This window comes from Oncorhynchus mykiss, chromosome 5, assembly GCF_057628025.1.
Source record: "Oncorhynchus mykiss isolate SJ-2025 chromosome 5, ASM5762802v1, whole genome shotgun sequence".
NCBI lineage: Eukaryota > Metazoa > Chordata > Actinopteri > Salmoniformes > Salmonidae > Oncorhynchus > Oncorhynchus mykiss.
Genome location: NC_143026.1, coordinates 86,860,916 through 86,877,450, shown reverse-complemented (window position 1 = coordinate 86,877,450; position 16,535 = coordinate 86,860,916). Strand labels below are relative to the sequence as shown.

Genomic DNA, 16,535 nt, shown 5'->3' with positions numbered 1-16,535 from the left:
CCCGGATGTACTCCAGATTACAGTGGTCAGTCCAGATGAGAAAAGGATGTTTCGCCCCCTCAAGCCAATGTCTCCACACCTTCAGAGCTTTTTCCACAGCCAGCAACTCCCGATCACCCACATCATAGTTTCGCTCCGCCGGACTGAGCTACCTCGAAAAGAAAGCGCAGGGACGAAGCTTCAGGGGTGTGCCCGAGCGCTGTAATAGCACGGCTCCAACACCAGCCTCGGACGCGTCCACCTCCACTATGAATGCCAAAGACGGGTCCGGATGCACCAATACGGGAGCATCGGTAAACAACGCCTTCAGACGACCAAAAGCTCTGTCCGCCTCCACCGACCACCGCAAATGCACCGGCATGCAGCAGTGGGAGCAGCCACCTGCCCAAAACTCTGGATAAACCTCCGGTAGTAATTGGCAAACCCTAAGAACCGCTGCACCTCTATTACCATGGTCGGAGTCAGCCAATTACGCACGGCCGAAATGCGGTCACACTCCATCACCACCCAAGATGTGGAAATGCGATACCCTAGGAAAGAAACGGCTTGTTTGGAGAACACACATTTCTCGGCCTTGACGTACAGGTCATGCTCCAACTGTCGCCCAAGTAACTTGTGCACAAGAGACACATGCGCGTGTGGCGGAATAGATCAGTATGTCATCAATGTAAACCACTACACCCTGCCCGTGCAGATCCCTGAGAATCAAGTTATACGCGCTCCTAAGATCCAGTTTTGTGAAGAAGCGAGCTCCGTGGAATTACTCCACCACCGTGGAGATGAGAGGTAGTGGGTAACTGAACCCCACTGTGATGGAATTTAGACCTCTATAGTCAATGCACGGACACAGACCTCCCTCCTTCTTCTTCACAAAAAAGAAACTCGAGGAGACGGGTGATGTGGAGGGCCGAATGTACCTCTGTCCCAAAGATTCGGTGGCATATGTCTCCATAGCCACCCTCTCCTCCTGTGACAAGGGATACATGTGACTCCTGGGAAGTGCAGCGTTTACCTGGAGGTTTATCGCACAATCCCCTCGTCGATGTGTTGGTAATTGGGTCGCTCTCTTTTTACAAAGGGCGATTGCCAAATCGGCATATTCGGGGGGGATGCGCACGGTGGAGACTTGGTCTGGACTCTCCACCGTCGTTGCACCTATGGAAACTCCCACACACCTACCTTAGCACTCCTCTGACCACCCCTTAAGAGCCCCCTGTTTCCACGAAATGTTAGGATTGTGATAAGCCAACCAGAGAATTCCCAGCACCACTGCAAACGCAGGAGAATCAATGAGGAAGAGACTAATCCGCTCCTCATGACCCCCCTGCGTCTCCATGTCCAGTGGAACCGTGGCCTCCCTGATCAGCCCTGACCCTAACGGTCGACTATCTAGGCTGTGCACGGGGAAGGGTTGGTCCATCTGAACCAAGGGAATCCCTAACTTAAGCACAAATCCGCGGTCCATAAAACTCCCCGCTGCGCCTGAATCGACTAGCGCCTTATGCTGGAAATGAGGGGAAAACTCAGGAAAGGAAATCAACACATACATATACAGAGGGCTCTGGGTGAGCCGGGTGCTGACTCACCTGAAGTGTTCGAGCCGTGCTCTGCCTGCCCTCTCGACTCCCAGACAAGCTCCTCCAGCACCGGTCAGCAGTGTGTCCTCTCCGACCACAACTGGTGCAGGAGGAGGCTCCTCCTCCGGTGGCCCTAGCAGCAGCACCCCCAAACTCCATGGGTGTCGGAGCAGGAGCGCTGGGAGGTGGAACGAACAGACCTTGATCGGGACAGCCGCGAGCTGATGGACATGTCTATTAGTTGGTTCAGAGTGAGAGTGGGGTCACGACAGGCTAGCTCTCTGCGGACGTCCTCCCGCAGGCTACACCTATAATGGTCCATCAGGGCCCTGTCATTCCACCCCGCGCTGGTGGCCAGAGTCCGGAACTCCAGCGCGAAATCCTGTGCGCTCCTCGTCTCCTGCCTTAAGTGAAACAGCCGTTCACCCGCCCTTGCCCTCTGGTGGGTGATCGAACACCGCCCGAAAGCGGCGGGTGAACTCTGGGTAATGGTCCCTCGCCAAGTCCGGGCCCTCCCAGACCGTGTTGGCCCACTCCAGGGCTTTACCCGAAAGGCAGGAGACGAGGACGTTGACACTCTCCTCTCCCGAGGGAGTCGGGTGAACGGTCGCGAGGTAACGCTCCAGCTGGAGCAGGAATCCCTTACACCTGGCAGCCGTCCCATTGTAGTCCCTCGGGAGAGCGAGCCGAATCCTGCTGGGGCCAGATGCCGCCGGAGAAGGTGGTGGTGCAGGCTGGAGAGTGGCTGAAGATGAGGTAGGCTAGGCCGCTCTTTTCCCATCTCTCCATTCTCGCCAACACCTGATCCATCGCTGTCCCCAAACGGTGTAATACCGCTGAATGCTGTTGGACACGCTCCTCCATGGACGGGGTGGGTGCGTCCGCTCCTGCTGACTCCATGATTTCTGGTGAGGGATTCTGTCAGATCTCCCCAAGGAGATGTGGGTGTGGAGTCAGGCGCAAGAGAAACAAGTTCCAAAGAAAAGGGTGTTTTATTAAACTAGCTCAAAATAACAGGACACCGGACTACAACAGTAGCCACAAAACCCCACTCAGACACAGTCCAGGGAAAAAACACTTGTTAAAAATGAACTAAAGAAAATGCAACCCAAAACTAACTGACAGTCAAACAAAAACAAACCCGCACAAAAACCCAAAGTAAATGTCAAATTAAATACCCCCCTAATTAACCAAAATGAAACCAGGTGAAACACAAAACAGACATAACCAAAAGAAAAGGAAAAAGGATCAGTGGCAGCTAGTAGACCGGCGACGACGACCGCCGAGCACCACCCGAACAGGGAGAGGAGCCACCTTCGGTGGAAGTCGTGACAATGGGACTCTGTCACGGTTGTGTGGAGAGACGGACCAAGGCGCAGCGTGCTCTGAATTCCACATCTTTATTTTTGTTAAACTTACAAAAACAAAAAGGAAACCAACAATGAACCGTAACATGAGAGGTACAACATGCACTGGTCAAAACAAGATCCCACAAAACACAGTGGGGAAGTGGCTGCCTAAATATGATCCCCAATCAGAGACAACGATAAACAGCTGCCTCTGATTGGGAACCATACCAGGCCAACATAGAAATAAAACACCTAGATAGGAACACCCCCCCCCTAGTCACACCCCGACCTAACCAAAATAGAGAATAAAGTCTCTCTATGGTCAGGGCGTGACAGACTCCCATTCACTGCCGGTTGTGATACAGCCTGGAATTGGAACAGGGTCTGTAGTGACATCTCTTGCACTGAGATGCAGTGCCTTAGACCGCTGCGCCACACGAGAGTATGATGCAACTTTTAACGGAAGAACCACTGTAGGGCTAATTTGGTTGTGGTTTACGTACAGTAGGGGTCATTTGTCTGTGGGGTACGTAGAGGTCATTTGGCTGTTGGTCAGTCACAAGATTCCTGTTTGTCCTCAAAGGCTTAACTACAGGCACAGTTTAGGGAATTGGGACCTTCGTTACTCATGACTGAGACATACTTTCAAAATGACTACCTCCCTGGATGTGGTTTAAAGATACGTTCTTTCCCCTGGTGTTGAAACAATGGACTGATTGAGCCCATTAAACCTGACGTGTGTATGACACTGTTAACAGTCTTAGGAATGCTTTCTGAATGATGTTCAGGATGTGTTGTTGACATGTTTTTGTTTGTGTTTACAGACATGGTGATGACCTGATAGTAACGCCTTTTGCTCAGGTAAATATGATCCCAGCTCACCTGTCCTTAAACCCAGCCGCTAACACCCCGACATTCAGAACATCTGTGTCTTTCCATACTTGCTGGTGTAAGTAATGGCTAAACATGTTCTCTTTCTGTCCAGGTCCTCGCAAGCCTTCGAAGTGTAAGAAATAACTTCACAGTCCTGACCAATGTCCAATGTGCTTCAAACAAGTAAGTGTCCGGTGTTATTGTTTATCTGACTGATTAAGAACACTACCTAATGAATTATGCATAAATAAATATACAAATTAGTCTCATGTCTGCTGTGGCGGACAATACACAGCAGCTGTAAATGTGTTGTAGTTTGTATCTCAATCCACAAGAGGGCAGTTGCTACCTATTCCACCCACTCTCGGCCTTGTCTTATTGGAGCTTTTCTCTTTGCATTTAAACTTGTTCACTGTTCAACGCATCATCAAATGAAATCAAATTGTATTTGTCACATGCGCACCCTACAAATGGTATAGACTTTACTGCGAAATGCTTGACAAAGTGGGGTTGGAACTCGTAAGATGTTGCCCTTCTCAGTCGCCGCCATCCTCAGCCTGTAGAACACATGAACTCAGAACACTGTCTTATTATTCTAGGTTTCCACTCCAGATTCCTTCTGCTCCTTGTGTTTTTCTATCGAAGGGTAATGTTAACGCCAGGCGAGAGGTAGTGCACTGCACAGCAGGATGTTAAACACATGCTTTCTCTTTTTCCTCATGAAAACACTTTAACTACGTCAAGCTATTAGGACACTGTATGAACTATTTTTGAAGCAGGTTAGCTGTGGGGTGATGGGAGAAAAACAACCCCATTATCACAGACACAGATCATTCATATTTTAGTCAAATAAACAAAATACTAAATCTAATTTTAATTGGTGGAAGTACATTTATATGAGTAAATTCAACCTGATTTCAACTGCCATTTATCTAAATGATTATGTTGTGCTTGTTAAGTCATATTTTTGTTATAAGCCTGTCTGAAATGTCTAAAACATAATCCACACATTATAGGCAATGCATGAATCACATTCCTACAGTGGGGCAAAAAAGTATTTAGTCAGCCACCAATTATGCAAGTTCTCCCACTTAAAAAGATGAGAGAGGCCTGTAATTTTCATCATAGGTACACCTCAACTATGACAGACAAAATTAGAGAAAAAATCCAGAAAATCACATTGTAGGATTTTTAATGAATTTATTTGCAAATTATGGTGGAAAATAAGTATTTGGTCACCTACAAACAAGCAAGATTTCTGGCTCTCACAGACCTGTAACTTCTTCTTTAAGAGTCTCCTCTGTCCTCCACTCGTTACCTGTATTAATGTCACCTGTTTGAACTTGTTATCAGTATAAAAGACACCTGTCCACAACCTCAAACAGTCACACTCCAAACTCCACTTTGGCCAAGACCAAAGAGCTGTCAAAGGACACCAGAAACAAAATTGTAGACCTGCACCGCACCAGGCTGGGAAGACTGAATCTGCAATAGGTAAGCAGCTTGGTTTGAAGAAATCAACTGTGGGAGCAATTATTAGGAAATGGAAGACATACAAGGCCACTGATAATCTCCCTAGATCTGGGGCTCCACGCAAGATCTCACCCCGTGGGGTCAAAATGATCACAAGAACGGTTTGCAAAAATCCCAGAACCACACGGGTGGACCTAGTGAGAGCCTGCAGAGAGCTGGGACCAAAGTAATAAAGCCTACCATCAGTAACACACTACGCCGCCAGGGACTCAAATCCTGCAGTGCCAGACGTGTCCCCCTGCTTAAGCCAGTACATGTCCAGGCCCGTCTGAAGTTTGCTAGAGAGCATTTGGATGATCCAGAAGAAGATTGGGAGAATGTCATATGGTCAGATGAAACCAAAATATAACTTTTTGGTAAAAACTCTTCTCGTCGTGTTTGGAGGACAAAGAATGCTGAGTTGAATCCAAAGAACACCATACCTACTGTGAAGCATGGGGGTGGAAACATCATGCTTTGGGGCTGTTTTTCTGCAAAGGGACCAGGACGACTGATCCGTGTAAAGGAAAGAATGAATTGGGCCATGTATCGTTAGATTTTGAGTGAAAACCTCCTTCCATCAGCAAGGGCATTGAAGATGAAACGTGGCTGGGTCATTCAGCATGACAATGATCCCAAACACACCGCCCGGGCAACGAAGGAGTGGCTTCGTAAGAAGCATTTCAAGGTCCTGGAGTGGCCTAGCCAGTCTCCAGATCTCAACCCCATAGAACATCTTTGGAGGGAGTTGAAAGTCCGTGTTGCCCAGAAACAGCCCCAAAACATCACTGCTCTAGAGGAGATCTGCATGGAGGAATGGGCCAAAATACCAGCAACAGTGTGTGAAAACCTTGTGAAGACTTACAGAAAACGTTTGACCTCTGTCATTGCCAACAAAGGGTATATAACAAAGTATTGAGATAAACTTTTGTTATTGACCAAATACTTATTTTCCACCATCATTTGCAAATAAATTCATTAAAAATCCTACAATGTGATTTTATGGATTTCTAATTTTGTCTGTCATAGTTGAAGTGTACCTATGATGAAAATTGCAGGCCTCTCTCATCTTTTTAAGTGGGAGAACTTGCACAATTGGTGGCTGACTAAATACTTTTTTTGCCCCACTGTATATGCCTTACTATGAAGTGCAGAACATCCTCCTCTAGAATCAGACTGTGATTCAGACTGTGATTCAGACTGTGATTCAAACTGGGACTCAGACTGGGACTCAGACTGGGACTCAGACTGGGACTCAGACTTGAACGCATAGCTTCTCCATTGAGTTGATATTGCAGACTAATTTTACAAAACAGAAAACGTGTATTATGTATGCATTTGTATGTAGGGCATCGTTCCTCCTGCATTCAGATATCACCTGACGGAGTCTGTATTCTGCCTCTAGCATGCTGTAAAGATACTGGAATACAATCTCTGTTCATAAAAAGCTTGTGTTGAATAGCCTGCGATATTGAAAACCAAAGTCTCCCTGACCTACATTCAGCTCTCACACAAACACACATCATGAACGCACCCTCGCAGGAACACACACTGGGATTCGGCTCATTGTACTTTCAGACACACATACATGCATGCACACATGTCATGCATACATGTTTGAATGCTGGAATGAACACAAACACTCAGACACACATACTTGCATGCATGCATGCTTGCAGGCGCACACACACACTTGCGGACAAACACACTTTCATGCATGCACACACATGCACGGAGCGGCAGGTAGCCTAATGGTTAGAGTGTTGGGCCGGTAACCCATCAAATCCCGAGCTGACGAGGCAAAAATCTGTCATACTGCCCCTGAACAAGGCAGTTAACCCAATGTGCCTAGGCCGTCATTGTAAATAAGAATTTGTTTTTAACTGACTTGCCTAGTTAAATAAAAATAAATGCACGCACGTAAACACACAGATCAGATCAGGCAGGTGTGCTTTGAGAGCAATTCCCCTTTTATTCTTCATTTATCTGCTGCCTTTCTTAATCTCTCTCTTTCCCGTCCTCTTCTCACTGTAATCCTCACGGACATGTTGGCCTCATTCTTATTCTCCTCTGTCTACCTCTCCTCTGTCTACCTCTTCTCTCTCTCCTCTCTGTCTCTCCTCTCCTCTGTCTCTCCTCTCTGTCTTTCCTCTCCTCTGTCTCTCCTCTGTCTCTCCTCTGTCTCTCCTCTCCTCTGTCTACCTCTACTCTCTCTCCTCTCTGTCTCTCCTCTCCTCTGTCTCTCCTCTCTGTCTTTCCTCTCCTCTGTCTACCTCTCCTCTGTCTCTCCTCTCCTCTGTCTACCTCTCCTCTGTCTACCTCTTCTCTCTCTCCTCTCTGTCTCTCCTCTCCTCTGTCTCTCCTCTCTGTCTCTCCTCTCCTCTGTCTCTCCTCTGTCTCTCGTCTCTGTCTTTCCTCTCCCCTGTCTCTCCTCTCCTCTCTCTCCTCTGTCTCTCCTTTCTGTCTTTCCTCTCCTCTGTCTCTCCTCTGTCTCTCCTCTCCTCTGTCTCTCCTCTGTCTCTCCTCTCCTCTGTCTCTCCTCTCCTCTGTCTCTCCTCTCCTCTGTCTCTCTTCTCTGTCTCTCCTCTCCTCTGTCTCTCCTCTGTCTCTCCTCTGTCTCTCCTCTCTGTCTTTCCTCTCCTCCATCTCTCGTCTCTCCTCTCCTCTGTCTCTCCTCTGTGTCTCCTCTCCTCTGTCTCTCCTCTCCCCTGTCTCTCCTCTGTCTCTCCTCTGTCTCTCCTCTCTGTCTTTCCTCTCCTCCGTCTCTCGTCTCTCTTCTCCTCTGTATCTCCTCTCTGTCTCTCCTCTCCTCTGTCTCTCCTCTCCCCTGTCTCTCCTCTGTCTCTCCTCTGTCTCTCCTCTCTGTCTCTCCTCTCGTCTGTCTTCCTCTTCTCTGTCTCTCCTCTCCTCTGTCTCTCCTCTCCTCTCTCTCCTCTATGTCTCTCCTCTCCTCTGTCTCTCCTCTTCTCTGTCTCTCCTCTCTGTCTCTCCTCTCTGTCTCCCCTCTCTATCTCCCCTCTCCTCTGTCTCTCCTCTCCTCTGTCTCTCCTCTCCTCTCTCTCCTCTCTGTCTCTCTTCTCCTCTGTCTTCCTCTCCTCTGTCTCTCCTCTCCTCTGTCTCTCCTCTCCTCTGTCTCTCTTCTCCTCTGTCTCTCCTCTCCCCTGTCTCTCCTCTCCTCTGTCTCTCCTCTCCTCTGTCTCTCCTCTCCTTTGTCTCTCCTCTTTGTCTCTCCTCTCTGTCTCCCCTCTCTTTCTCCCCTCTCCTCTGTCTCTCCTCTCTGTCTCTCCTCTCCTCTGTCTCTCCTCTCCTCTGTCTCTTCTCTCCTCTGTCTCTACTCTCTGTCTCCCCTCTCTGTCTCCCCTCTCCTCTGTCTCTCCTCTCTGTCTCTCCTCTCCTCTGTCTCTCCTCTCATCTGTCTCTCCTCTCCTCTGTCTCTCCTCTCCTCTGTCTCTCCTCTCTGTCTCCCCTCTCTTTCTCCCCTCTCCTCTGTCTCTCCTCTCCTCTGTCTCTCCTCTCCTCTGTCTCTCCTCTCCTCTGTCTTCCATCTCTTCTGTCACTCCTCATTTAGAATGACTTAACCTATATAGTCTTACCAGATGTGGTTGGCCATATCAGAATGTTACGATGTGACGTAGGTCTATCAAAATGTATTTCATATCCATACTTATGTTCTCTGTTTCCTCAGGAGGTCCCCTGCGGCCACTCAGCCTCCCATCACAAGAGTCTGTCTGCCAGGTAAGACCACAATGCATCACTCTCTCCTGCAATGCACCTGGTGTCCCAAAGACAGGGATGTTAGTTTGTCTTTCCATATGTTTTCCTAAGCTTAAATCTTAAGATAATGTATCAATGTCAAGACCATTCTCTCGGTCTCTCTTCTCTTTCAATCTCTCCCTTCTGTGTCTCTCCTCCAATGTATGTCCCTCTCTCTTCTCTCTCAGTCTCACCCTTTTGTCTCTCTCCTCCTCTGTCTGTCCCTCTCTCTTCTCTCTCCTCCTCCGTCTGTCCCGCTCTCTTCCTTCTCCTCCTCCGTCTGTCCCTCTCTCTCTTCTCTTGCTATCTTGTCTACACTTGATCCCTGAGACCTCACCTACACCCACAACCCCTCCCTTACCCCACACCTCTCAACCTCCCACACCCCTCTCGTTTCTCCTCCCTCATCCCCTCCCTCAACTCCTACCTCACCTCATCCCTCTCATTTGCTCATACAGTATGTGTTGGCTGTCTTCCCTGGCTCTGTCATCAGTGTTAGTAACAACACCCCCCCAAGCCTGTTTTTAGTCTGACTGCTCTGATGGGGGAGTACCAGGAAACCTCTCACTTCTCACTGAAAACACATCATGTGAATCCTGCTCATTGTACTGTAATGGAGTAGAGACAATGATATGTGTGTGTGTGTGTGTGTGTGTGTGTGTGTGTGCGTGTGTGCGTGTGTGTGTGTGTGTGTGTGTGTGTGTGTGTGTGTGTGTGTGTGTGTGTGTGTGTGTGTGTGTGTGTGTGTGTGTGTGTGTGTGTGTGTGTGCGTGCGTGCGTGCGTGCGTGCGTGCGTGCGTGCGTGCGTGCGTGCGTGCGTGTGTGCGTGCGTGCGTGCGTGCGTGCGTGCGAGTGTGTGTGTGTGACTATTGGACCACTGGCTGGACAAAGCAACAGTAGCTTTGTGTGTGTTTGCTCCTTCAGCGGACTGGAGAAGAAATGGGATGCAGACAGACAAGGGGCCATTGTCTCTGTGCCCACATCTTATAAACACCTTGATAGAAACACTCATGTGTGCATGACTGGGAACTCCTGACTGTGTCCTTGAGCTTGTATGATAGTGTCAGGAGGGCAGGCTGCCATAACGAGAAGACTGTTTGTCACACACACACATACACACACACTCACAAACACACTCACACACCCTTGGCAAGACAAGACAGAGGATCTCTGAAAAATGTTGATTAAACATAGCAGGAGAAGTGTGGCTTTTCATTAATGGTTAGCATCATAATCCAAGATGGCGTAGCAGTCGGACGTTTGTTTGTCTTGTCCTGTGTAAATAGTAGTTTTCCTCGTATTTTTCGTATACATTTCATATATATTTGAACCTCACTTTCCATCTACGAACTGAATATACTTTCCTGCAACCCTTCTTACCCAATGTGGTACGGATCTGCTATTTTTTATACTTTGAACCCGGAACCCCCATCAGAAGCTAGCCAGCTAACTAGCTACTAGCTAGTAGTCAGTTATCCACTGCTAGAGGTCTTCACTTTTAGCTCAGACACCAGACAGTTTCAGCTCGGCCAATACCTGCCAGTCTGCAATGCGTGATATCAACCCAGAGCATATCGGACTGCTTTTTCTCTACCACATCACCGGATTCCTGCCGCAAGCTCTGGACCATTACACCGGATCATCGCAGCTAGCTAGCTGCAACCGAGTGGCTGCTGCTGGCTAATGCCTCTGTCCCGAAGCAAGCACCAGTTAGCCTTGAGCTAGCCTTGAACTAGGCCGATCTCCCGACTGGCCGAAGAGGTCTACCAGCTAATTCTTGGGCTACCTCTTTTGCCAATTGGCCTGGACCCTTTATTGCCGACACAGAGCCCAGCCATCCATCACGACTGGTATGCAGACGTAATCGTCCAAGATGGTTTCAACAGGCTTTTCCATTCCAATTTCGCCGAAGACCCATCTGCTAGTCCCGGCCCGCTAGCTTTCTGAATCTCCATGTCTCCAGCTCGCCTAGCATAGTAGCGACTACCGAACGGCCCCGCCCAACATGCCTTAGATAGCTCTTTTGTCCCACCCCCCACACATGCGGAGGCCTCATCGTCACTCAATGCCTAGGTTTACCTCCACTGTACTCACATTCTACCATACCCTTGTCTGTACATTATGCCCTGAATCTATCCTACCACGCCCAGAAATCGGCTCCTTTTATTCTCTGTCCCCAACGCACTAGATGACCAGTTCTTATAGCCTTTAGCCGTACCCTCATCCTACTCCTCCTCTGTTCCTCTGGTGATGTAGAGGTTAACCCAGGCCCTGTAGCCCCCAGCACCACACCTATTCCCCAGGTGCTCTCATTTGTTGACTTCTGTAACAGTTTAAGCCTTGGTTTCATGCATGTTAACATCAGCTTGTTCTCAACTGGCCTACCTGGTTAAATAAAGGTGAAATAAAAATAATGAAGGAGAATGGGATTCTGTTGAGTCTGCTGCTACAGACACGGCCATAACACAGTAACAGGGACTCATTGTCATTCCTCTCACATTGTTAAGATATAGGTTTTTCCAAACAGTTTCAGTCATTGGACTTATAATACAAGGACTACAAGGACAGAGGAGTACACACACACACACACACACACACACACACACACTGTATTACAAGGGCAGATTGAAATAGAGAAGAGGAAGTGCGTGATGTGTTTGTGTGTCATTCATCTGTGTGTGTGTGTGTGTGTGTGTGTGTGTGTGTGTGCGTGTGTGTGTGTGTGTGTGTTTGTGTGTGTGTACCAATGCATGCGTTTATGTGCATCCGTATGAGTAGGCCTACAAGTGTATTTCTGTATGTGCACAGTGTGCACATGTTTTTGAGTATGGTCCTGTGCAAGTGTGTATCGGAGTGTGTGTGTGTGTGTGTGTGTGTGTGTGTGTGTGTGTGGGCAGGGAGCTGTTCCTGTGTGACAGTGCTCCGGGGCCCTGATTGACGTCAGCCCGCCTGCATGTGGCTTTTGTTGACTTCCTGTCAGCGCAGATGGACAGACCGCCACTTCCCCTTTCTGAAGAGGGAGTGCTCGTCAGGTGCATGAGTATGTGTGTGTGTGTGTGAGAAGAATGAGTGTGTTTCCCATAAGCAGACTAGGCTATGACGATCACTATGACCTATTGAGTTAGGTACTGTGAGGTTTCATGTGCTTTTCTATCAGTACTTTTAGTTCATAGTCTCCTCAGAGGAGGACATCACTAGCATGCTGGCAGCATCACAGGGTTCACTGAGTGCAGTGTTGAAGGGTTACGTGAAAAGGGTTAGGGCTGGTAATTGCCAGCGACCTGACGATGCAATATTGTCATGATACTTAGGTGCCGATATGATATGTATTGTGATTCTCACGATTGCGATTCGATACTGTGATTTTATTGCGTTCCGAACATATTACTCACCATATGTCTTCTGCAGTGGAACAAGAGAGTCATGAGAAAACAAGTTTTGATCAGTCATGGAAATAAAAGTGCTGAAAACAAATTGGCTCCCTATTTAAAAAGAAGATGGAGAACAAGCTATAAAGGAAAAATACTGGAGTTTTGGTGCAGGTACAGACAACTAGCACAAACATTATATTGCGATATTGTCCAAACAATACGATATATCATAAAAAAAATAATATCCTGACAAGTAACTGTAAAGATTTTTTCCCCATCACTAAAATTGTGAATGAAGTAGATTTTAATGGGAGGTATTTTACCTTCATGGTTTCTCCTTGTGAATGATCAGGTAGAGCCACTCAACCAATCCTCCAATAATACACTTGTCCTCATTTGCTCAGTTTAGGTTAGGTTATATCTAAACACAAGGTTAGTTGATGAGACTTCCACATACTGTAGCTGAAGGCGTTGACAGTGTTGTTGGTTACCTACTGCATAGCTACTCTGAGTGATACCAGAGCCATTACACCACCCTCACTTCCATCTTACCATATTCCCATGCTCTGAGAGGTCACCTCCCCTCTTCCACCTGTATCCCCCCACCCCTCCTCCACACACAAACCCTGTCCCCCTCTATGACAGTGTGTGATGTAAGGCTTGCCAGACCCTGTCTTTGTCTGTCACACTGGAGACAATGAGACAGAGGGAAAGAGTGATTTCCTGTCCCATCCTTCCTCCGTCTGCTCCCCCTCTCTTTTCGTCCAGCAGAGGGGAGGAAACGGAGGGCAGGAAGAGAGAAGCAGATTGATCCTGTTATTGGCCTGTTGTCCCTGTTGTAACGGAACGCGCCGGACAGACGGACGGAACCCAGGAGGTGTTTTTGTGTGTGTGTGTGTGTGTGTGTGTGTGTGTGTGTGTGTGTGTGTGTGTGTGTGTGTGTGTGTGTTTGCTCCTTCAGCGGACTGGAGAAGAAATGGGATGCAGACAGACAAAGGACCATTGTCTCTGTTCCCACATCTTATAAACACCTTGATAGAAACACTCATGCACAGATTCAACACTGATAAACACTCACACACTGGTCTGTGGCCTGCACACTCACAGCTCACACAATGTCATGGCACGAGCTGCACTTAATGTTAGTGTCAGGCCTCAGCATAAAGCCTCAACATAGCCTATTCTGTTGTTGTGTATATTGTATAGTATGAAATGGAAATAACCAACACAGACTCCATAAGGTTATCAGGACATGATGTTCTTATCACATTGACAGTGACAGGGCCGATGTTGTCATGACTTCTCACCCTCACACTGAGTGGCACGTGCCATTTAGCGCTTACCGCAGCAGCAAGGCAGGCAGGTAATTGGAAAAACCTCAGTGCGGTTTTTCACAGTGGCCATGATGATGGACAGATACAGGGGAGAGGTGGAGAAAGAGAGATAGAGGAGGAACAGGAAGAGATAAGAGGAGAGAGAGAACAGAGTTAGAGGAGAGAGAGAGAAGAGAGATAGAGGAGAGAAAGAAGAGAGATAGAGGAGAGAGATAGGAGAGATAGAGGAGAAACAGGAAGATATAAGAGAAGAGAGAGAACAGAGTTAGAGGAGAGAGAGAGAAGAGAGAGAGAGGAGAGCAAGAGAAGAGAGATAGAGGAGAGAAAGAAGACAGTTAGAGGAGAGAGAGGAGAGAGAGAGAGAAGAGAGAGAGAAGAGAGATATAGGAGAGAGAGAGAAGAGAGATAGATAATTAGAGGAGAGAGAGAAGAAAGAGAGAAGCAAGATAGAGGAGAGAGAGAAGAAAGAGAGAAGAGAGATAAATGAGAGAGAGAAGAAAGATAGAGGAGAGAGATAAGAGAGATGGAGGAGAGAGAGGAGGGAGTTAGAGGAGAAAGATAGAGGAGTGAGAGAGAAGAGAGATAGAGAAGGGAGTTAGAGGAGAGAGATAAGAGAGATAGAGGAGAGAGAGGAGAGAGTTAGAGAAGAAAGAGAGAAGAGAGATAAGAGAAGAGAGAGGATAAGAGAGATAGAGGAGAGAGTTAGAGGAGTGAGAGAGAAGAAAGAGAGGAGAGAAAGAGGAGAGAGAGAGAAGAGAGAGAGGAAAGAGATAGAGGAGATTGAGAGGAGAGAGATCGTCACTGGTGACAATCAGAACAGGTTGGGGGGGTCCGCCCGCTTCACGGATTCTTGTGTATTTCACAACCTGATCTCATAGTTTCACTTCAGAATTTGACCCATTAATTCTGCGTGGTTACAGGGTTAATTCCGCATGGTTACAGGGTTAAAACCGAAATTACTCAAAGGGTTAAGTTTAGGTATTCATTCCGAGTTGTTAAGGTTAGGGGCTATGGTTTGGGGAAGGTAACAAAATAATAACATTAAGTATCATCAAGTACTCTCCCTGCTTGCTAGAGAACTGTGAACTGCCTTGGCTGAGTGGTCTAAGCAGCACACTCTGGCTCTGAGCCTCGTGAGTTTGTTTATTTTGGGATTTTTCTTTTGACCAGCCTGGTATTTAACACCACAGGAATGTTGCTGTTGTGTTGTTGTGATGGTCAGACATGACGAAGGCATCAGTGCTCTGTCATAGTTCTAGAGTCGTAGAGGACATGTTTTCCCTCTGCGTTGACTGTACTATGTTGAGCAGGCTTCCTGATAGGTCGACCCAGCGATGAAATTGCCTCCGACAGGAACCACAGGGTGGGAAAAAGCCTGTGTGAGTGTGTGTGTGCGCGTGTATGTGTGTGTGTGCGCGTGTATGTGTGTGTGCACGTGTGTGTGAACAGGCCTGTGAACCTACAGGCTTCATTCAAACACTGTGTGTTTGGCTATTCAGCTCAATAGAAAGATGTTAACAGTCTGGCTTTTAGGTGAAAGTCCCATTGTAAAGTCCATTGTTAGACTATTTATCTATGAGGAATGACTCTAGCATGACATTTTCCCAATGAGAGGCCCTACGTGCTATTTCAAACCTAAGCTCAGGAGTAGTGTTTGCTTTGGCATGCGGTAAAAGCCTAGTCTACGTATGGCTAAAGTGATGTAGGATCTTAATTTGATCACCCTGTTGTATTTGAGGTTTTTATAGGCTTCTGAAGTTTGTCATTTCCACTTTGAAATTTCACCAAAAATGTATCAGCCACTACAAAAATGTCCATTCATTATAATCCACTTACTGTAATAATTCACATGTCCTGTTGCTGCAGGATTATTTTCCTGCTGTAGCAAACTGGCTCAAATTAAGATTCTACATACAGTATGTAGGAGTGTTATGCAATAGGGCATAGAGTTAGACACATGGACAGGCATGCACGCACGCACGCATACATCGTAGATTACAAGTCTGTTCCCAGGATAAGACATTCATTTGTCCATTAGAGAGAGCCAGAGACTCTCTTGAACATGCTTGATGACTTTGCCAGGCGTGCCAAGTTCTGCCAACCCTTAAAGAACAAAGTGGTCTTTCTCAGATCCAGATTCCCCAACACTTTCACAGGCACACAAACAGGAACACTTAGGAACACTCACATTCTTCTAATAGCTGTCATTGAATGAAGTGAAGTCTGGAGCTAAGGTAAGCTCTGTAGTAAAACAGGAGAGAGGTAAAGATAAAGACAGCCCCTGATACATTTGGAAGTCCCCTATCGAGGCTCCTCTTTCTCTAAGACCATCCCCAGATGACCCTTAGAGCACCAGTCACATATCTGGTGTTTCAGTCTTAAAGCTCCAGGAAATCACTGAATCATCTTGGAATAACGGCTTAATGTGGTTTACTTTAAATCCTATGTGTTGAGTCTTGACTTAACCAGTTAAACACGGCACGCAGTAGATTTAAGGCATAAGAATGTGTTGTCCTATCGTCGTCATTTTGTAATATTCCGAACCGTCTGTTTGTGTTCAAGGCCCTTAATATCTTACGGTGGAACAAGTACCTTTCTCTGAATTCAATAAAGTTTGGACTCTTTTTAAATAACACTTCATATGGCTGTTTTCTTTTAGATTTGTTCTGAGGTGGTGCTGTGTGTGTGTGTGTGTGTGTGTGTGTGATTGTTCTCAAAGCCCTGTTCTGTAGCTGTGCCAGTGTTCCTATAATACATGCCCAGGAT

The 16,535-nt window shown here is 47.2% G+C and overlaps 1 protein-coding gene across 6 annotated transcripts in view; it reads left to right on the top strand.

Annotated features, from left to right (window-relative positions):
* Positions 1-16,535, top strand: part of pde4ba (phosphodiesterase 4B, cAMP-specific a) — a 341,912-nt gene that overhangs the window by 260,846 nt on the left and 64,531 nt on the right. For all 6 annotated transcript variants that reach the window (XR_016496356.1, XR_016496357.1, XR_016496358.1 and 3 more), the window contains 3 exons: positions 3,751-3,787; positions 3,912-3,982; positions 8,997-9,046. Coding sequence is in view for 3 of the 6 variants with exons in the window: in XM_090236202.1 (XP_090092328.1) it covers positions 3,751-3,787; positions 3,912-3,982; positions 8,997-9,046 (158 nt within the window). In the remaining 3 variants the exon portion in view is untranslated. The remainder of the gene's footprint in view (positions 1-3,750; positions 3,788-3,911; positions 3,983-8,996; positions 9,047-16,535) is intronic.